This window comes from Phaseolus vulgaris, chromosome 3, assembly GCF_051622355.1.
Source record: "Phaseolus vulgaris cultivar YP4 chromosome 3, ASM5162235v1, whole genome shotgun sequence".
Taxonomy (NCBI): Eukaryota; Viridiplantae; Streptophyta; class Magnoliopsida; order Fabales; family Fabaceae; genus Phaseolus; species Phaseolus vulgaris.
The window spans coordinates 9,513,975-9,536,957 of NC_143500.1; the positions used below are offsets into that span (position 1 = coordinate 9,513,975).

The window sequence follows — 22,983 nt, forward strand, 5'->3', positions numbered from 1 at the left end:
CATCGAAAGATACTACCGCTCATTGAATGCAATGATAAATTGTTCATTACATTTTAAAATTTTGGTTCATAGTTATCAACAAATTTAAATAACTTTTTCAACTGATAGAATTTACTCTTTATAAAATAAGATGTTTTAATTTTAGAATTTATTGATTATGAAGTCGAAATTGGTATTTGATTAAATAAGTAGTTTTTGCTTGAAATGTTATTATCTTCCTCTTGAGAGGTTAACAAAATTAGTTTTTGGAAGTAGATAATTTAGAAATGGTTATTGAGATTGAAGTAGAAAAGTTGAGTTAAGATTTTGGTAAAACTTGGAATGAATTAATCTATTGGTTTGGTTTGGTTTTAGGTATGAAGTATGAATATAACAATTGTGTTGAGGTAGTCCTTTTGAGTTAATTATTGATCTTATAAACTATAAAAAAAAAGGTATATAATGGCATTTGGTTCTTGTTAAAAAGATTGTAAATTAAGTTGGATTTTAAGCATTATGGAACCTGCTTAGCATTTATTCTTTATGCAAGTAAAAATAAAATGATGTGATTGAAAGAAATAATATATTCATAGAAGAACTTTTTTCGACAATATATTAAATAAAACTCACGAAAAAAAATTGAATTTATCTATGAAAAAATTCGTAAAAATATTAAAATAATAAATAATAAAAATTACACATGGTGGGGAAAGTTAAAATTTTCACTAATATTCATTAAAGAACTATCAGGATCTCATCACATTATTATTTTTATCATGATTATATTTATGATTTTATTAATACTATTATTAATATTAATATTATTATTGTTAATGATAATATTAATATTAATAATACTATTAATTATATTAATAATAATTTTAATAAAAATATTAATAGTCTTAATAAAAATATTAATAGTCTTAATAAATATATTAATAATAATTAAACTAATAACAATGATATTAATACTAATAATATTATTAACTATGATAACAATATTAATAAAAATAATTACAATAATAATACTAATAATATTTTGTTCTTTTCGAGTTGAAGGTAAGAAGTTTGGAGGCGGTCTGCTAAGTAATCTCTTTGTAACTCCATTTCTTACATGTCTGAAAGTCATAACATGAGGGCGCCTCCACTTGTTGACACTACTTCGACGATCAAGTAAATGAGACCTTAAAATTTATTAATGTAGTATGTATTGCATGAACAAAATTTATCTTGCCCTTTGAGAGTCATCCTCTATTTATAGAGCTTTTGGTTGATCTCTTCCCCTTTATCAGAATAATATCACAACATATTTGAATAATAACAAATGCATCAATTTATAAGCTCATAAAAAAAACCATCTGAAAAAAATATATTCACCAATTAATATTTCGTTAGTTTTTCCATGTAACAAATAAATGAAGAATCTATGATATATTAGCAAAATTCTAGGAAATAAACTAGGAGTAAAAAACTCGCTTTGTCAAAATAATACCGAGCCAAAACACAACAACAATTCACCCGATTACCTTAAATCGGGTTTATATTCGATGAAAATCATATAGTTCATATAACTAATATAACCCATATCTACACAACCCATAGTCTCGAGTCGAATCTTAAGACGATGAGGTTGTTTGTACTTGCTTGAAAAGATCCCTGAATCAGAAGTGGTTTTTACACATGGCTCAGCACTTTATGACTAGATGTAGGTTTATGCATATGTGTCACTCATCCAATGAATAGTAGAAAGTAAACTTTTCAGTTTTTTTTTTTCAAAATTAACCTCCACCCCTTTATCCCTTATTTTGCACTCTCCCCTCAATTTTACCCTCTTCTATTCTTTCGCTATTGGAGCTCTTCCATACTCCTTTGTGTCTTCAGCACCGCTTCACCTTCCTTTCTTCGTTTAAACATATTTCTGAGAGTGGTTTTACTGTGTCCATTGGTTATATGTTTGTTTTTGCATTTTACTGTGTTCATTGGTTACTTGTTCGCTTTTGCATTTTCTGAAATGGGCTTTTGTTTAACCTTGAGCCACAAAAAATTTAATCAAAGAAAATTCTTCCTATACGTCTTGGGAAAAGGTTAGAACTTTCTGAGAATATGATTTTATTAGTAAGTCTAATGAGAACCTCATCAAGGTGGTTGAATGCGAGGATGAGCCCACTGATCACAACAAATGACCTTCAAAAGGAAGTAGGTTGGCTTCAAGCCGAAGCCGTCGGAGTCCATCGCCTTCGTTTCGAGATGGTTCGCTGGGTTCAGGAGAAATTTGACCTTCATGCCTGAGTTCATCAGATGGAAAAAAGTGTATAAGAAAAGACACATGAACTTGTTGCCGAAAAAGAAAAATTCAGTCGGCGAGAATCCGATATGACCAAGACAATCATCAATCTGAAGCAAGTCATTGAGATGTTGAAGAATGACATGACTAGATTTTATGGGGTAGGATTCAAGGTGACTTTGGAGCAGATTGCCGTCATCTATCCTTCCATCGATTTATCTCAGATAAATCCATCCAAAGTGGTAGTTGATGGAAAATTGGCATAGGCTCCTTGATTTATCTTCGGCGTTTGGTTTGTGAACATCTTTATCATTTGTGATGTCCTTACTTTATATGTTTTAAGTTTAGGTACATTTCTTTATGCCTAAGAAAATGAAAGTTTATTTTTGGTTTGTCCATACACTAGCTATAACCTCAAATTCACTCAACAAATCTAAATGGCTAAGCAAATGTAGGGTTGAATCTCATCCTTTTTGCTTCTTTGAGTTCTTCTTTTGAAATTCTTAAGTTTGCCTTATGTGTTATTCTTCCTCCAAATATTTTTTTCATCTACAAAAAGAGATACGTCAAATTGTCAAGCAAAGCTTCTAATAAAGTCATTAATAATAATATAACTTTTTTTTTTGAAATTCTTTCACTAAAAAAATAAATTTACTGACAAATTATTATCCACGAATCTAAATTCGTAGGTAAATTCAGCATTATCTACGAATATTATATATGGATCTAAATCCATTGGTAAATTTAGCATTACCTATGGATTATGACTCACGGATATCTATATGTAGGTAAATTTAACATTATCCACCATTTTTACATACAAATTCATATCCGTAAGTAAATTCAATATTACTATTAATATAAATATTTTTATTAACATTATTAATAATATTAGTATTTTTATTTATATTATTATATTATAAATATTAATAGTCTTAATAATATTAAGAATATAAATAATCTTAATAATATGAATAATATTAATCATAATAGTTATATGCATAATACTAATAATATTATTATAAATAATCATCATAATTAATATTCATAAATAATAAACATAAATAATAATAGTAAATAATAATCATAAATAATAAGAAAAGATAAAAGAATAATGAAAAAATTAAAGAAAAATATGCAAGAATACTTTCAAATTTACTCACGAATTAGAGTGGGTAGGTATTACCTATAAACTCAAGTTGGTGGATATTACCTACAGATTCCAGTAAATAGGTAATACCTACACACTAAAGTTGGTAATATTACCTACAAACTACGATTGTTGATGAGTATTACCCACAAACTAAAGTTGGTGGATATTTATCTACGGACTAGAGTGATTAGGTATGCATACTATTAACATTATAAAATTAATAATATTATTATTAATATTATTAATATTAATATTAATAATAAGTATAATAATAATTATAATATGATAAGAAAATTTGTTTGATGTAGTGGTTAAAACTTTTTTGTCATTGAAGGATTTTGACTTTTAGTCCCTCCAAGTGTAATTTTTTTTTAACATTAATAATAATTGAAAATAAAAAAATAATGATGAAAAACTAAAAATAAAATATGCATGTACCTTCTTTCCCATGCATCCCTATTAAGATTAAAGTGTGGCCAAAAGACCATCTTGTTGTTGTATTGTCCAGGCCGAAAGGTCAACCGAAAGATTAGATAGAGAGTCCATCCCGAGAGTCCAAACTGAGAGTCCAACCCGAAAGGAGATCTAGAGGATCACGAAGACCAAAAAGTCAGCGGCTTAAAAGAAGGATTATTGTTTCTTAGCCCTTGTACGAACAATTATAACACAAATTTAATTATGTAAAATTTATGACTTGCAAAAATGTTTAAAGATCATTTTTACCTCCAATGTTATAGTTCGATTCTTGTAGATACACTATATAATCATTACGAATTGTTGGGTGTTTTATTCCAATAGATTTTCATAAGGTTGTCTCATTACTTTTCTAAGGAACTTGTTGTTCAAATGGTTGGTTAACACATTGTCCAACATTGACATATTCTTCACAAACAATTTAATCTACAAGATCATTTTTGACAATTTGTGGAACTCTAATTGTTATTTACCTATCACAAGCTTGAACTTGAGAGGCGATGATGATCACCAATCTGTCACTTGATCTAGGAGTTTGAGCCTTGTAGATCCTAGGATATTGAACCATTTCTACGATATATCTAGAAATGTATTATTTGACGGTTATAGATGTTGTTTAGAGAAATCATTTGATAGTTTTAGACTTCTTTAATAAAATGATTGAAAATTTTGATTTGGTTAGATGTGAGGAAGAACTTGTATTTATAAAAAGTTAAAGATAGAGTATATATTTTGTAAACGTATTACATGGATGACATATTACTCATTAGGAATGATACCAAAACTGAAATACAAAAATATTTGAGTTTCAAAATAGTCCTGCATGAAAGATTTAAGAGAGTCAATTTGTGTCTTAAGAATAAAGATTTATAAATATCAATAATGAAGAGATTATATTTTGATACCATCTTTAAAATAGGCATGACATGAAAAACTCTAAAAAGAGGATATTTACTAATAAGAATTGGAAAAATCTTCTTTTGAAGGATTGTAATGAAACACAAGAAGAAAGAGATACATCAATGAGAAATACTTCAATTGAAGCAAAATATATAGATGCTAGTAAGACAATTGAGAAAGCACTTTGAATGAAAAAGTTCATTTATGAACTAGGTGCATTTCATTCATTAAAATTAATTCCATTGTATTATTATAATAATGGAGGTATTGCTCAATCACACAAAAGAACCAAAATCATACCTGAAATCTAAACATATTTTGCAAAGATATCATTTAATCATGAGAGATCATTGAACACGATGACAATACATAAAAATGAAAATGTAGATGGAAAAAAGAATTTAGCATATCGATTCAGTAAACCACTTAACATAAAGGAGTTTGATAAGTACATGAAAATTTTAAACAAAAACCTATAAACAAGCATACCATCAATGTTATATAATATATAAGTCAATGTCATACCATCAATGTTATAGGAAAAAACCACAAATAGAAGAAGATGATTACATAAAAATAATACTTTATATTAATGATTCAAAATTGTATACTACCAGAATTGCACACATTTGTTCATGCACCCTCTCTCTTCTACACAAATAACAAATATAAGAGGGTGTCTTTTATATTAAGAATATAAAGGCTTTTCATAAACTAAAACATTATTTTTCTTTCATCTTGTCATCACTGTCACGATCTCGATCCATTTCCTCTAGTTTTATGGTTTTGGTAGATCTTCTTCTTGCCATTTCTTGCCATTAGATGTCTGGTGAATATAAAACATTAAGATCTTTTGTTGGACAAATACGAAGCTAAAAATGTTTCTTTGAGTTCATGCTATAAAAAAGTGAAAATCTAGACTTAGTAAAAGTGAAAATTTATTTTGATGTTGAACACTACCATTCTTTCCACGTTAAGACAAGAATTCATTAAATCCCTCCATAAGATCTGCATATTGTCCAAATAGATTTCCCACCTACCAGAATAACCAATTACATTTTAGAAATCATTTAAAGTATTAGATTGGTTTTATGAGTGTAATGATACTTCAAACATTGTTGGAAAAAAAAAGTCCAGTACATGTTTTGTTTCTCTTTTCCTGCCATGAAATTTTTTTATTAAAGCTCATGTTCAATTCCAGCTAAATTATATATATTCAACCGAAGTGGATTAAAAAAAGAGAAAACATAATTTCAATAATTTAAATTTAAATATAAATCATACCAATAATTTCAATTCTTCTTGGGTAATTAGCTCCTTGCTGTAGATACGTATGTATTTCAAAAATTCCTTAAAATCATCTGGATTTCGTAATCTCTCCGTTGCTTCTTCAAGGTAACCAAATACGCCGCTAAACATACCTGTGATGACCAAATTTTAAAAAATAAAGTGAATCATAAAAGGAAAATAAGGAGCTAAAATTATCAATGAACAAATAAAACAATATAGAAAAATAACAAACATTATGCAAATGATTCTTCTTCTCACAATTCTAACATTTTAACATGTAAACAACCTAACCAAGATATTAAATACACAATACAATGCATTTCTCCATTTTATATAGTCCAATAAATAGAAATATCACATTTTTTATACCTCCATTATCAATGAGATAAAAATAAACAACAATATTTTTCATTAGAGATTAATTTCCAAGTGTTAATGATTTTTTTCTTTTTTTTATAATATCCAAGTACATGTTTGCACTGCGGACATTTTTATATTTTTGTTCATAAAATCTATTTTAGAATATAAAAACATTTCTAAATTTAAAATAAGAAGTGTTAATATACTCACTTTTCATAGAGCTTATATCCTCAACAACAGATGAACTAGGTTGTATGCCAACATTTTCATCAGTATCATGATTGGCACCAGAGTCTTGAACCCTACAACTAGAATTTTTTTTGTGAGGTAGTTCATCCTCCAATGGCAGTGTAATTTCTTATTCAGTTGGCAAGAAAGTGTTCAATCCCAAAATTAGATCTTTTTGCCCTCTAAACAATTTCTTCACTCTTGCTACGACACCTGCTGTATCAATTTTATGATAAAAACAGAGAAACAAATAATCATATAACAGATCCTCTCTCTAAATAAATTATAACAGACAAAGAAAAATAAAAATCTTGGAGTTGATTAATGTAGTAAAACTTGTTCAAACCTTTGAGCCTTGAAATCCCACATAACTTCCAAAAAGTCATGATACTTTTCTGTCTTATCTGAAAACACTTCCTTTATTGTCTTGATATATGCCAACACATTTATGATTAGTCTCTGATCATCACCACTACTAATTTGTGTTTGACTAATGCTTCATTACACAACACACAAAAAAACAACATTAAAACCATTGAATATAGAATACTCCAAAGCAATTAACTCAAATTTTTCCTATTTTAAAAATCTTTTTTGTAACCATGACAATAAAAATGCTTTGAGATATTGACTATTTCTTCACACTCCAAACTTGCAGAACAACCTTGGCAATGCAATACACTTATTCTTTCGTAAAAAATACAACTTTTGGAAGGAATCAAAACAGTCCCCTAAACAAGAGATTGAAGACAAAAAAAAGGAAGATGTGAACTTACTGTTTTTTTTCAGAGGTAAGCATAACGGGTTGTTTGAGTTGTGAACTGGTGTTAGCATCATCCCTTGATTTCTTCTTTCCTAACAATAGTAATGAAAAATATGATAAATAATAACAAAAAGAGACCAATCCTAGAAAGAGATTCAAGAAAGTAAAAGTGCATTACTTCACTCTAAAGAATGTAACTATAATTTGTTGCAATAAAGAGAGATTTCAAACTTTCAGTTAACAGTTTTAGAGAGTGAACATTTCTATGAGATTGGAAAAGTACATGTTTCCAATGCTGAAATGTTTATATTTATGTTCATTGAGTTTGTTTAAGATAAAACAACATTTCTTAATTCAAAACCAGAAGTGTTGATATAATCACTTTTCAAAGGACTTTCAAAAACAGAAGAATCTTCTATAGGCTTCTTTTCTTTTGCACCACATCTCCTGTGATTGTTATCAGCACTTGTCAAACACTTTTCAACTTCTTTTTGTGCGAATTCATTGGGCTTCTCAAGGGGAGGTTGCTCATCCTCCAATGGCAGTTTAATTTCATATTCATTTGGTAAGAAAATGTTAAATCGCAAAATTAGATCTTTGTGCCCTTTAAACAACTCCTTTACTTTAGCTATGACACCAATTGTATCAATTCTATAAATGAACAATAGAGACAAATAATCAGATAATAAAATCTAGATTTTTTCTCTAAGAAAATATAATAGACAAAGAAAAAAAAATATTGGAGGTAGGAGAAAGTGGAACAACATATTCAAACCTTTTAGCCTTGAAGTCCTTCATAGCTTCCAGAAAGCCATGATACTTTTCTTTCTTATCTCGAAACACCTCTTTTACTAAATTGACATATGTCAGACCATCATTTACGGTTAGTCTATGCTCACCTCCACTTTTGATTTCTGGTTGCCCCTTGCTTCATTACATAACATCAATAAATCAAGATCAATACAGAAAGATATAGTGTATTTAGCACATTATTAATCCATTAAATATAACATAAGTGTAGAAGAGCAACTATGACAAGATTGAATCATAAATGCACTCTAACTTTATAAATACAATCTCATTTCTATTTTTTATAAACTTGATATATTTTTTAATGATGACAACAACACTAATTGAGAAATTGACTAATTTTTTAGAAAACCAAACATGCACAAGAAGCTTGATAATCAAAACACTACACCAATTCTTAATAGATATCGTAACATGTTTATATTTATTATTATAAATTAATTTTATTTGTAGTCGAGATGTGATCTTCAAAAAAATTGTTTAACAATTAAGTATAAACTATTGGACGAGATCAACTAAAGAAAATTAAAGAGAAAAAAAGGGAAACATGAACTTACTGTTTTGTTAGAGGAGATAACACCACGAGCTTTTTCGGTTGTGAAATAGAACTACCGTCTTTCCATAACCTCTTCATTCTTAACAATAGCAATGAAAAATAAGATAAATAAATCAAACATATTCTAACAAGAAATTCAAGAAACCAAATTTGTATTACTTCACTGTAAATTAATGTAATTATAATTTGTTGCAATAAAGAGAGACTTCAAACTTCAAACTCACTCAACAGTTTTACAGAATGGATGTGAGATCACTCATAAGGCTTCACTGGTTTTGAATTTATGATTTTGAAGCTTTTAATCCGAAGTTATATTATGTTTAAAGTTAATAACAACTATGCTCTTTCTAATTTAATATAATCTTAACTTATAAAAAAATCCAAAATCAAATATCTCAAATTTAAATTAACTGAAAACCAAAATCACAATATTTTATTTAGATTGAATTTTCGAAAAACAATTCAATATAATTGTTAGATAAAAATTCTGAATATCTTTAAATTTATAAATTTATGATAATCTTTTCATATGTATATAATATAACTAACTATTAAGCTGTGAAAAATTATTTTTAATAATATACATTTAAAGAATTATTAGTGTTTAAATGTATAAAATACGAAATCTTTAATTACTATATCAACTTGTTGTATTTTTTTTACTTTATTTTTTATCATTTACTAAATATTATTTTAAGATATAAGATAAAAGTAAATAAAACCTGATCTAATCACAATCATTTTAATTCAAATGATTTAAAGTTTAATCTATTTAATCTTAAAAATATGTAAGTAGATTTAGAAGTTATGATATAACTAATTGGTGTACATGACAAGACATATTGCAAGTGTTTAAAATTATATATTTTGTTATGTGATGACGGTAATTGTTTGAAAGATATATTGATATACAAACATTAAGATGTCTCATAAAAATTATTTAAGAAAATACTCAACATAAAAAATCATGATAAAACCAATCATGATTATTATATAAAATAAAATATTTCAATATAAACTACATGGGATTGATGTTTACAATTCCGTGTTTTTATATATAAAATTCATTTTTAAATAAATTTAACTTTTATGAATTGTAATCTAAAAATTAATTCAAAGTTATTATTAACATAATTCTTAAAACAACTATTTTAAAATCTAAATACAGGCTTAACATTTATCCATTTTAGATTGGTTTCTTTTTATTTATTTATTTTCTGTTTTTTTGCGGAATCATGAGAATGTAGTGTGATGTGTTTCAATTTTTTAAAAAAAATAGACTCTTATTGGCGGTTCAAATTGTTAATTTTTTTTTTCTAATCAAGTGCTTTCATTTTGGGTAAGGACTATATTCTTAAAAGGAATTTGGCAGGTTCTTCCTACATCCCTGCGTTTTCTTTTTGCACCCTAAAATATTATGCAAAGACAAAAATAACCCTATTATTTTTTAAAAACCCCAAAATGCACATAAGACTCACACTACTTTTTCTTCTTCCTTTGCATACAGACTGCACACACGGATTTCATTTCTCTCTGAGCAGTGGTTGCGCTGCTTCATCTCTTAGCACAAGAAGGTGTTTCTTTTGGTAGTGGTTGGTAGTGTTTCGGATTATGTTTCCGCAATTTATATCTACTATTTCAGACATTGCAATTCGATATTTTTATGGAATCAAGAATTCACATTGGTTTTTTCACATTCTGGATTTGGAAATCCATAAATCTTCTAGATTAGGGAATCCATAAATATTCTGGACCTGGAGAATCTGTAAATCTTCCGAATTGGGGAATCCATAAATCTTCCAAATCCATCAATGCGTAATAGAAATTAAGCTTCTGGATTCAACAATCCAACAATCAACAATTTATTCACAATTTGCTTCCAGAACATCTCCTCATCAAAAAAAAAAACAACATGATTAACTTCTCGATTGATGAATCCGTAGCATACTCCACCACAGTGTCCTTTTCCAAATAGAAAGTCAAGTCCAATTTCAGGATTTTTAAAATTTTGAGGGTGCATGAAGAAAAATGAAGAAAAACATAAAAGTGCAGGAAAAAGAAGCCTAGAAATTTTTGTCTGCACTTTCATAGTTTTTTCTTGGACTTCCGTAGTCATTGTAAATTTAAAAATATCCTTTAGTTTTGTATTTTAAAATTTATAATTTATAATTTATTTTCTAAATTTAATAATAATTTTTAAATGCAGAATATTATTTTTAAAATTAAGATTTACCTATTACTTTTTTATTGTAACTTCAAAAAATTTATTCCATTTGTTTAATAATGTCAAACACAATATATTTTCAAAGGAGTCAACAGTCAATAATTTATTTATTGAGACTCAACATATACCTTTTTATCAATAAAAATTATTTCCCTATATGTTATAATCAACTCTAAAGACTAATTTGACACATGTTTCCCTATATCTTATATTTTGTTTAAAACTGTTAACCCAGCTAGCTCACATGTTTTTTTTTTCAAATAACAATCTGTGAAAATTATTTATAGATAGCACACTATTGGGTGATTTTGTATTTGAACTTTTTTTTTATATAAAAAATAATTATTTTGGAAAAATTTGTAAAAAATAGACTTTAAAAAAATTGCATGGAATATAACAATTCAAGGAAGTAAAAGTTTGAATGAATAACTATTTAGAAAATGCATATATATGAAGGAAATATAAATTAAAAAAAGGGTAATTAAAGAAATTTTATGAACAACTTAGGAAAAAAATGAATTACAAAAAAAATTGAAAAATTATTTTTATTTTCAAAGAATAAGTGTATAAAACATATTAATGTAGAGAAATAGCATATTTGAATAAAAAATACATATATTTTAAGAAAATTAAATTAAAAAATATAAAGAAATAAAAAATTATTAATAAAAAATAAAAGAAAGAATTATAGTAAAAAAAATTAAATGGTTTAATATGATTCAAATAATTGAGTTATAAACAATAGATAATATAAATAAAATATTGATGAAAGGGGAAAGTATATTGTTATTCAAAGAAAAAAGATAATTTATAAAAATAGATTTTTGAAGTAAAATGGCTCTAACAATCTCCTCTTCCTTTTGGACCAAAGTCCTTTTAGTTTCTGCAAGTTCTCCCAAGAAAAGTCTTTGGAGGAGATTGTGGTTTTGAAGATTTTCTTGAAGACAAATGAGTCATAATTACACAAAAAAGGAAACAATCAATTAGTGAAAAAATAACAACTTTGTCCACTCCTCACATGTATCACTCGACTATTTAGTAAAAGAGGGAAGAATTGTAATGCACTCAAGAAAGATCGCACTCTAAAATCAAAGGTCTACACTTGGTAGCAACACCTCAAGTGAAAGATGAAAAAGCTCTTACACTTGCTCAGCAAAGATTCCCACAACAAAACTTAAGAAAATTTGAAATACAAGCAAGAAAAGCTTAAAAGAAAGAAGGCTAAACCAAATTGGAAATAAGATAATGACAAAACTTTGAGAAGACAAACAAGAAAAGCACTTAAAAAAAATACTCAAAGAAACTTACTTAAATTTAATTATGAAAGCTTGAATGATTTTTAGAAATTATGAAAGCAAGAAGGATTAAATTCCACAAGTATGAACACAACTTGCCATATACTTAGGATCCATTTAGTAAATTGCAAAGTGAAAGTTGAAATGTGAATGTTTCTCAAAACTCTTTTGTCTTTGTTTTCATGGATTCAAAAGCTCCATATTCTTTTTGCAAGCATTTTTTTTTTTCATTCCACTTTTCACTTTTTCGAAAAAAAATGTTGGGTTTTTGGATTCAAATGATACGAACACTTGCTTTTTATGTTTGGAATTAAATCAACCACTACTCAAACAACTTCTAATTTGCTTTTACTTTTCACAATTAAAATCAAAATAAGTAGAAAGGAATTAAGACTCCTAGAACACTAAGAACATAAGACTCAAGCAAAAGATGTAAGGAAAAATAATTGACACAAAATAAAATTCAAAAGCGGAATTTAAAGTGCTTAATGAATAAAAAATTGCGGAATTGTAGATGATAGGAATTTAAAGGCTGAAATGAAATTGCTTGAAGGTAAAAGCAAGAATTTAAATGTCCTAGATATTAAAGCGCCGAATTCAACTCAGAGCGAATAAGCACAAAATAACCATGCTTTGAATACCACATAATGTGAGTTGATTTTAGGAATGCACATTTTATTAGTTGCTCTTTGTTTAAGATTTTTGATTTAGCAATTATGGTGAGAACCCTAAAAAGATTCTCACTGGACACGATCTTAACCAAGTGGTTAAGTAAGTGTGAAAGTTCACTTCAAAAAGGAAAAGAGAAAAGACAATAATTAAGGTGACAAATGATGCAATGGTGCGGACTCCAAGATGAGTGATGCAAGAGCCACCACTTGAGATATTACCCACCCAAGATAAGACCTAGAGTTGCCACTTGCGATATTACCCACCCAAGATAAGAACCAAATAACTCAGAGTACTCAGACTCACAAATTCACTCATGCGGAGTTTCTTTACTTCAAATTTTAGTATCTAGATGAAAATACATGAGACAAGACACCCTATTTGTAGGAATAAGTGCCTTGGTGGGTAAGATGGGGAGAGGGGTAGAAAAGACATAAGAGGGGGGAGGGGCTAGGGGTTTGACCTAGGTCAATGATGCCCCATAGTCCTAGCTTCTAGAAGCTAGGGCCACCTTCTAACCCTAATGGACTAGACACAAACTAAAATGATAAATACACCCCCTATTATGCTATATTGACCCTACTATACTCAAATTGAAAACAAAGAGACTAGCTGGTGCTCAGCTCCCATGGCTTGGGCTCTGCTCCTGGTAATCCTCTATGGAATGATGGACTCTGAAGCACTGACTAGTGGTGGGTCCTGACCTAGTCCTTGATCCAGTGTCATGCTCTGGGTCATCCTTGTGGAGGGTTGGGCTTGGTCAGGGGATGCTCTATCTCTCAGGTCTTCATCAGCATGACAGTATTGTGTCATTTGATTGATATTGATGCTTGTATAAAAATAGTTTATATTGATACTTCACGTGACTATATTTTACACAAATTCAAGCAAAAGCACTCTATCCAATGAGAGATAAGTACTTCCAACTATCAGGATGTTGCCCAAAGAAAGGAAAAGAATTTAATGCATGCATGGATAATATTTAATGCCTTTTCTATATCAAAGCTTGTTCGCAAGAAAGATGATTAAGTGAGTTTGAAGCTTCTTAACGGTCAAAAAAAGAATAAAAAGTATTCTTTGTCACCCTTATATAAACCCATCCTTCAAGAAGAAAAGTAGAAGAGTTTGATTTGTCAAAATTCTAAAACGTTGCCAGCATCTTTTTGTGTCCTAAATAGCTTTGTAAGAACAATGTTGTGTTCATTTCTAGTGAACTAGTCAAAGTTCTTATCCTTTAAACTAAGAAAGATGCAATCCCTCTCTAGTAAGAAAGCCTTGTGATCTTTGGAATCACACCCTAGACAATTTCTTTGTCTTAAGCCAAAAGTGACTTGTTTACAGAATGCTCATTTGAAGCCATGAGTGACTTTGTTGTTGAAAGAATACTCGTGCTAGCGAATAATGGCTTATTGCCAAATAGTACTTTTACGGGCTAGTTAAGAGTGACTATGAGTTGTAAGAATACTCTTATAATTTCCAGTGGTAGTCTGCTAATGGAGCTCAAACAATTGTCTGAGAACTGTAATAGTATGCGCTATCAGACAAACTAGTACAAAAACATCCTGAGTAATTTCTTTTCCTATCTCGATATATTGCATGGTATATCTGTTCCATTAGCTCAAAGAAGGAAAGATTTTCAAACTCACTTTTTGAAAATATTTGTCAGTTAGTTTAACTAAGAAAAATTATTGTCCGACTGTGCTCATTTAGACGATATTTGCAAGAAACTGTCAAAAGTTTTAAAAGATAATTCAACACTCATGTTTGTTACTATTTTTCACATGTATTAAGTAAAGAATTGTGTTTTAATTGAGATCTCTGATATCATCTATGATCTAAGTCACATGAACTACAACATCAAGTGGTGAGAATACCTATTATGAGTTTTAGGTATCAATTTATTTTAAATATATTTTGATCCATGTAGTCGAGATATTTATACCTAAGTACTAAAACATGTTAATAATAAATGTTTAATCTTCTAAAAGACGTAATTAGATATTTTTTATGGATATCAATGTATAGATTCATGTTTATATATATATATATATATATATATATATTGTACCGGTATGGCTGAGAGGCCGAGACCTGAGAAGACTTGGCCGAGAGGCTGAGACCTTAGAAGACTTGGCCGAGAGGCCGAGGGGCCGAGACCTTAGAAGGCTTGGCCGAGAGGCTTAGACCTTGGAAGACTTGGCCGAGACGGCCGAGGGGCCGAGACCTTAGAAGACTTGCCCGAGGGGCCGAGACGTTAGAAGATTTGGCCGAGAGGCCGAGACGACCGAGAGGCCGAGACCTTAGAAGACTTGGCCGAGACGACCGAGACCACTGGAACATGGCCGATGGCCGACCCATGCCATGATGATTTGGCCAATGAAAGACCCCTATTACAGTTAACGCTCAAACCAAGATCAGTGAAGTTAATCTATCATTAAGAATTAGGTAATGCAAACCTAAGAGGTGTCCACCTCGATAAATGGGCCCAACAAGGTAGGCCCACTAGAATAATATAAATAGTACGCATCCCAAGGAGTAAGGTATGTCATTTATCACTCTGAGAGCTGACCACCCGCTTTACTGACTTGAGCGTCGGAGTGCCTTCGCAGGTACCCCCACCATCCGGTGTTCAGCCGAGGCCGAGGGCCGAAGGAGAAGCAGGAGGACGAAGAGAACCTCAGTTCACTACCCAGTCACCTGACCGACCGAAGGAAGGAGAAGAAGACTTCAACAGTTCTCTAGGTCCCATCTCCCTAGCAGGAACAATTGGCGCCCACCGTGGGGCCGAGGGAAACTAGCTGAAGGAAAAAAGTAGATGGTTTCAACAAGAAGCATGGAAAGAATGACTGAAGCCGACCAAACAATGCTGCTGCTGTCTCTCCAGAGGGAGATGGCCGAGATGCGAAGAAAGGCCGAGGAGGCCGCTCAGAAAAATGAGCAAGAGCTGCAAGTTCTCCGCAGGGAGAACGAAGATATGAGAAAGAAGCTGGGGGAGGGAGGACCCTCTGTCATACCGACGAACGTGGTCGGCAAGTCCTACACCTCTCCCTCCAACCCGGATGTGGCCGAGGGGACGAGAGGCCGACCCCCTCCCCGCGAGACTGAGATGGGCGACGAGTCGTGCCTAATCAGGTCCACCCGGACGACCCCGACGACCGACCCGAACCGCCGACATCCCTTTACAAACAACATCATCGAAGTCCCACTTCCTGAGAAGTGGAAGTGTTTCAACCGAGACCGATACGACGGGTCGACCGACCCGGACGAGCATATGGACGCCTACACAACCCATGAGTCTCTACACCTCGGACGACGTCGTCTTGTGCCGAGTGTTCCCCACATCCTTGAAGGGTGCAGCCCTTAGTTGGTTCACCAAGCTCTCACCCAACTCCATCGACAGCTTTGCCACGCTCGTCGCAAAGTTTGAAACGCAGTTCGCGACCAGCCGACCGCACCATCTAACCTTCATCGCTCTGGTAGGCATTCGCCAGGAGAAGGGAGAGTCGCTGAGAACCTTCGTGGATAGGTTCAGTAAAGTGGTGATGAGCATCCAGAATCTGAGTCCGGACGTCGCCATGCACCACATGCTGACGGCCCTGCGTCCGGGGCCCTTTGCCGACAACCTGTGCATGCAGCCGGCCGACAGCCTGGACGAGCTGAGAAAGAGAGCTGCTAAGTACATGCAGCTGGAAGAGCTAAGAGAATTCCGTAACCAGGCCCGTGCCGAGGCCGGTGGAGAGAAAAACAAGGAAGAGAAGAATCGTCAGGGGCGGCCGGGTCAAAGGAACGACCGATCTGGTTCTCAAGTTATACACCCCTGACGACCAAGCGGGGGAGGATTTTGGACGAAGCCCTCAACGCTGAGCTAATCCCTCCCCCAAGGAAGGTGGCCAGCCCAAATAACGCCGACCAGAGGAAGCAATGTCGGTACCACCAAAACACCAGACACTCAACCGACGAGTGTCAGGCCCTTAAGGATAAGATCGAGGAACTTATCCAGGCTGGGCATCTCCGTCGTTTCGTCAGGAATGGCCGAGACCATCCCGGCCGGGCGGATCCACCCAGGCGGACGAAATGACCGAGATAACAGACGCGAGCGACAACTTGCGAGGGCCGACCCCCCTCAAAGAGACGATCCCCCCAGGGAGGCCGATAGAAGAGGTAACCGAGAAGTTATCAACACTATAGCCGGCGGCTTCGCCGGGGGAGGAAGCACAAACAACGCTCGGAAGAAACACCTCTGGGCGGTACACCAGGTCAACGCAGTGGCATTCCGGCCGAGGATGCCACCCATCACCTTCACGGACGAAGACTCAAAGGGCGTAGACTACCGCCAGGAGGACGAGGCCGATGGTCCAGTTACTCCGAAAGGGCAAAAAATTCGTCTGGGACGACCAATGTGGGGAAATCTTCAAACAATTCAAGGAGTTCCTCACATCCCCGGCCGTCATCTAGAAGCCGAGGCCCGACAACCCAATCCTGGTATATCTAGCAGCCCCGGAAGAAGCAGTCAGCGCTGCCCTAGTGCAGGAAGCCGAGGGCGAGGAGCGACCCGTATACTATGTTAGCCGAACCCTCCACTCGGCCGAGACCCGATATCAGATGATTGAGAAGGAGGCTCTCGCACTCGTCCTCACGGCAAGGCGGATGCGCCCCTATTTCCAAAATCACTCCATAACTGTAAGAACCGACTACCCTATTTTTAAAATTTTATCTAAACCGGACCTTGCAGGGAGGATGATAGGATGGTCGGTCGAACTCTCCGAGTTCGACATACGCTATGAGCCGAGGAGCGCCATCAAGTCTCAATGCTTGGCCGACTTCTCGGCCGCCCGACTGCCTGCTTGTTCGATTAACATCGCAAGTGCCGACCTGCCGAACGCCCGCTTGCTCGATTAACATCGCAAGTGCCGGCCTGCCGAACGCCCTCTTGCTCGATTAGCATCACAAGTATTGGCCGACCGACTTCCCGCTTGCTCGACTATCATCGCAAGTAATGGTCGGCCGCCCACTACACTTGCTCGATTAACATCGCAAGTAATAGCTGGCCACCTATCCTTAGTTGTTCGATTAAAGATCACAATTAAATGGCCGATCGCCCGTTCTTGTTCGATTAAAATCACAATTAAAAGGCCGACCGCCCAAATCCAACTTATTTGATCACACCTAGGGTCACGTCACACCTCGAGAAATGGAATAGCCGCACGATCAAGGGAAACCGACCGACACCCATCATTAAAGACTCATCGGACATATGTAACACATCTGCCCTTGAGCCTGGGGGGCAAGTGTACCGGTATGGCCAAGAGGCCGAGACCTGAGAAGACTTGGCCGAGAGGCTGAGACCTTAGAAGACTTGGCCGAGAGGCCGAGGGGCCGAGACCTTAGAAGGCTTGGCCGAGACCTTGGAAGGCTTGGCCGAGACGGCCGAGGGGCCGAGACTTTAGAAGACTTGCCAGAGGGGCCGAGACGTTAGAAGACTTGGCCGAGAGGCCAAGACGACCGAGAGGCCGAGACCTTAGAAGACTTGGCCGAGACGACCGAGACCACTGGAACATGGCCGATGGCCGACCCATGCCATGATGATTTGGCCGATGGCCGACCCCTATTATAGTTAACGCTCAAACCAAGATCAGTGAAGTTAATCTATCATTAAGAATTAGGTAATGCAAACCTAAGAGGTGTCCACCTCGATAAATGGGCCCAACAAGGTAGGCCCACTAGAATAATATAAATAGTACGCATCCCAAGGAGTAAGGTATGTCATTTATCACTCTGAGAGCTGACCACCCGCTTTACTGACTTGAGCGTCGGAGTGCCTTCGCAGGTACCCCCACCATCCGGTGTTCAGCCGAGGCCGAGGGCCGAAGGAGAAGCAGGAGGACGAAGAGAACCTCAGTTCACTACCCAGTCACCTGACCGACCGAAGGAAGGAGAAGAAGACTTCAACAGTTCTCTAGGTCCCATCTTCCTAGCAGGAATATATATATATATATATTAATTGATGATGGATTCATTTGACTTGTAAATTTATAATTATGACGAACTTTAAATGGAGTTGTTAGTTTATTTTAATAATTTACCTTCTATATATTGTTTGTATTATAATCTACTATGATTATATTGTGCATGAGTAGATGCATGTACATATTCTAGAATCGTATCTAGAAGAGAATAAAAAAATAGTCTAATTTCCTTTTCTTAATTAATATATATATATATATATATTTTGTTACGCTTAATTTTCTTTTAAAAAACTAAATATTTTGTACTATTGGGTTTATATTATTTATACAAATTCATTTGTTCAACCAGCATCTCAAATCTTTATATTAGAATAAGATACTATAGTTCAATTTGAAAAAGAGAAAATAGAAAGAGACTGATTTCAAAGTTCGATCCTCAATACTCCTTCTGTCCGATTTTATATTTTTTTTGTTAATTTCATAACAAGTATTACAAAAAATTTAAATGCATAATCTTTCATATTAATTTCAATACTTTTCATATATTGTTTTGTTCTACTTTATCCGTCTACAATAAATGTATAAAAATATCAAAATTTAAGGCATTGATATTGTATGACAATTAATTTGGAACAATGTTCTTGTGCCAAAACATTGAACAAAATGAAATTTAAGGGATGTAGATTTAAAGTTTCATCAAATTGAGATCATCCTTGTTTTACATCTTTTAGTGTTTATGAAAAAGAAATCCTTTCTTTTTGACAAAAAAGAAAGAAAAAGAAAAGTAAGGGACAAAAATAATGAAGAAAAAAAAGTAGTAAAATTTTGTTCAAAAAGTATAAAAAAAAGTCAACAAAATAAAAAGGGAAAAAATTAGAAAGAATTCAAGAAATGATAAAAGAAAATATATTAACGAAATTAATAAATCATACAATAATAATAAAAGCATCAATAATTTGACATTAAATTAGTGTGTAATAAATAGGATAAAACTAACCTACAGTATCCTAGGTTTGTTGGTACTTTCCTAAAATAAAATTTAAAATTGTAAGTCTTATATAATAGATAAGTGAAAGTATAAGTTTGTTACTAAGTTACTCTTAGTAGATAAAACTTTAGACTCAAACAAAATCAAACAAAATTAATGGTATGAGTCTTCTATAATACTCAATTTGACACATTACTTTTTTTTATTCAACAATGATGGAGAAACTCATTGGTGATGACGTCAAGGTAATTACAGCTGGAGGAGATAAACAATCATTTGTTTGAGTTGTTCATGAATCATACTTAAGTATTTGTCATGGTGAAATAAACTAGTGTGTAGGTATCAGGTACAACTACTACTAAGTGTAGAGTATACTTAGACATGGTTTTTTATTTTTGTTTTTTAATTGGCAATAAGTAATTAAATTAAAAAGATAAAATTTCATAATAAAACAATGCACCAGCATTAAATCAAGTACATAAATACTAAGGATTTTTTTACTTTTGGTACTAAGTATAGTAGAGACATCAATACTTATCTAGGCAGTAATAAACATATCTTGATTGATGGTAGTTTGAATGTTACGTACCGCATTTTATGGTTAATTTTTTGGATTATGTAAAAATCATAACCTGATTGTAATAGAATTGAAATATCCTCAAATTGTTCTATTCTATTTATTCATTCTTTTACTCATTAAAAATATGACCAACACACTATTCAGATTCAACCCTTCTACGAAATTTTTCTTCTTAAATTTTAGAACTACTTGGATACCAAATATAGTCTATATAAAGGGAAATATCTTAGATAATTCAATGCATGCAACAAACATAGTTTCTACTGAGTTTTCATATGTTGGCAAGCTTATTCAAAAAGACAATTTTCCCAATTTAAGAGTTGGTTAAGTCTTTGATCTGTTGACCAATGCAACAACCTCTTTCCTCCCCATAATGAAGTACATCTTCTCTCCTTAAGCATCCTCAGATGGCAAAAACATAGCGAAATCACGAACAAGATCATGGTGACCCTCAAAAAGTTTTTCAACCTAGGGAAGTCCAACATATATATATATGATTAAGGGAATGAGAAAGAAAAAGAAATGAAGAAGAAAAAAAAAATCAATTTGTCAAAACAAATACATAGACAACACTTGCCTCATGGTATACTTCACCAACTGACATGCCATATTTGTTCCTATCAGTTAATATCTTTACAAATGCCTTGTAGGTATCATTTGTGTCTTCAAATCGATCCTGCATGAAAACAAACCAATCAAACTACCAAAATATTGAACTTGTTCAATTTAGATTAGCACACAAAGAATATCTTATATTAAAAGCATAGGTTAATAGCATGTATGTGTATATAATAAATATAGAGTGAAAGTTAACAAATTTTTTACCTTAACCTTCTGCACATATCTGATAGCATCTTCCAACTGGACTGGACCCTTAGGTAGAAGAAGGATTTCATATCCCTTTGGCAGAAAGTTGTTAAATCCATAAATGAGATCATGGTGGCCTTTAAGAAATTCCTCCACTTTTTCTACCACACTCCCAACACTCATTCTACAAAATGAACAAGATATAATAAATCAATATGTTCTAAGAAAATCAAAACTCTCTCTCTCCTAATAAAACACGACAACAGAAAACGGAAGAGGTGGAGAAATGGTGATATATTATTATGTGAAGAATTGAAGGAAAAAATGTTCTTCAACTTGATCCAACCTATGAACTCTATAATCGTTTATGATCTCCAAAAACTCCACGAACTTTTCCTTGTCTTCAAATCTCATCCGCACTTCTTCTAAATATAACACGGCTTCCAATTTTTTCATGTTATTTTCACCTCTACTCATTGTTTGATATCCGAACACTGCCTCAGCATCAAAACCAAGAACAAACCAATTCAAATAATCATCATCACAAACTTATATATGATTTCAATTTCTTCTTTTAGATGTTAGACAGTTCAAATTTTTCTTACTACCACTTGAAGAGAAGTATTATGATAATAAACAAAGCTATATTCTTATAATTTGATCCCTACAATATTTTTATATACAATTAATTACATAATTAGCAGCTAATTTTTAAACAATTAATTAAAATAATATGTTGTATATAATTCTTGGAATACCAACTTGAATAACCTTGTTTTTTTTTTTTGGAAAAGAATATAAATGAATTAAAAAGGAGACACCTTAGGGATGTCACTATCCTTATACAAATACCACCATGTTGCTAACCAGAGTAAGAAAATCCAAATTCAAATTACACCAGTACCCATACCAGAAAGAAAAAGTTCTTGTTAAAATGTCTAACAAAGTTAAACCTGCTCATCAAAGATTTAAACAATACAATTACAGCATAGATCATATTTGGACTTCAACCACCCTACAAAAATCTTTGCTAAAAAAACTTTTTGGATCAGTACCAATTCCTTCAAAGATAACCTAAAAAAAATACTCTAAAAGAAACTTGAATAACCAAAACAATAAAATAAAATAAAAGTGGATTATAGAATGAATAGTCGATAATTTGACTACTAATATAACCAAAACAAAATACACTAAACTTGAATCTATGAAAAGATAAGGATCTACATGTGAAAAGTACTATCCTCATAAAAAAATCCAAGTTCAACATCTTTCTTTTCCACTTACTCCTAAGTTCACCCTATTTTTGTTAACATTCACCCCTTTCCCATAAAAAAATTTAAATTAAGATTCAAGTAAAGAGAGCATACCTTTCATCACAGCCTGGAATAAGGAAAACAAGTACATCCGGAAGGAATTTGAATCCAGTTAACTCAGACAAGTATAAATTAATTCTACAAATCAATCTGATAAAAATATATATTAGAGGTACACAAACTAAAACATTAATTAATATATTAAATATTTCATTAAAAAGATTAAAGTATTTAATGCATACATGAATATTTAATTTAATGCTAATAAATACTAACTTTAAAATATTAATTAATACTTTACATTTAAAATATTAATGCATTAATAAATATAGTCAAGAAAAAAC

The 22,983-nt window shown here is 32.6% G+C and overlaps 3 protein-coding genes across 3 annotated transcripts; 1 reads left to right on the forward strand and 2 right to left on the reverse strand.

The window, feature by feature from the left end:
* Positions 1-5,763: 5,763 nt before the first annotated feature.
* Positions 5,764-8,875, reverse strand: LOC137839041 (paired amphipathic helix protein Sin3-like 3). The gene is made up of 8 exons (XM_068648169.1): positions 8,799-8,875; positions 8,207-8,359; positions 7,793-8,082; positions 7,445-7,523; positions 7,015-7,164; positions 6,651-6,748; positions 6,075-6,211; positions 5,764-5,826 (listed from the first exon to the last, which is right to left on the reverse strand). The coding sequence occupies exons 1-8, from the start codon at positions 8,873-8,875 to the stop codon at positions 5,764-5,766; spliced, it is 1,047 nt and encodes a 348-aa protein (XP_068504270.1).
* A 7,400-nt stretch (positions 8,876-16,275) lies between these two features.
* Positions 16,276-16,806, forward strand: LOC137824898 (uncharacterized). Its single transcript, XM_068630576.2, has one exon. The coding sequence runs from the start codon at positions 16,276-16,278 to the stop codon at positions 16,804-16,806; it is 531 nt and encodes a 176-aa protein (XP_068486677.2).
* Positions 16,807-20,724: 3,918 nt separating this feature from the next.
* On the reverse strand, positions 20,725-22,750 carry LOC150028659 (paired amphipathic helix protein Sin3-like 1). Its single transcript, XM_090300627.1, has 5 exons — positions 22,694-22,750; positions 21,673-21,820; positions 21,345-21,510; positions 21,097-21,195; positions 20,725-20,987 (listed from the first exon to the last, which is right to left on the reverse strand). Exons 1-5 carry the CDS (start codon positions 22,728-22,730, stop codon positions 20,913-20,915), a joined length of 525 nt encoding a protein of 174 aa, XP_090156753.1. The 5' UTR covers positions 22,731-22,750; the 3' UTR covers positions 20,725-20,912.
* Positions 22,751-22,983: the final 233 nt, after the last annotated feature.

What these genes read in the sequence shown, in the direction of transcription:
- LOC137839041 (XM_068648169.1), bottom strand. Translation starts at nt 8,875, where the DNA reads ATGAAGAGGTTATGGAAAGACGGTAGTTCTATTTCACAACCGAAAAAG. An exon ending in CTTACCTCTGAAAAAAAACA is followed by an intron (nt 7,165 to 7,444) that starts GTAAGTTCACAT and finishes TGTGTAATGAAG; the next exon opens with CATTAGTCAAACACAAATTA. An exon ending in AAGAAGAATTGAAATTATTG is followed by an intron (nt 5,827 to 6,074) that starts GTATGATTTATA and finishes TTATTCTGGTAG; the next exon opens with GTGGGAAATCTATTTGGACA.
- LOC137824898 (XM_068630576.2), top strand. Translation starts at nt 16,276, where the DNA reads ATGAGTCTCTACACCTCGGACGACGTCGTCTTGTGCCGAGTGTTCCCC.
- LOC150028659 (XM_090300627.1), bottom strand. Translation starts at nt 22,730, where the DNA reads ATGTACTTGTTTTCCTTATTCCAGGCTGTGATGAAAG. An exon ending in GATATGTGCAGAAGGTTAAG is followed by an intron (nt 21,196 to 21,344) that starts GTAAAAAATTTG and finishes GTTTTCATGCAG; the next exon opens with GATCGATTTGAAGACACAAA. An exon ending in TTGGTGAAGTATACCATGAG is followed by an intron (nt 20,988 to 21,096) that starts GCAAGTGTTGTC and finishes GGACTTCCCTAG; the next exon opens with GTTGAAAAACTTTTTGAGGG.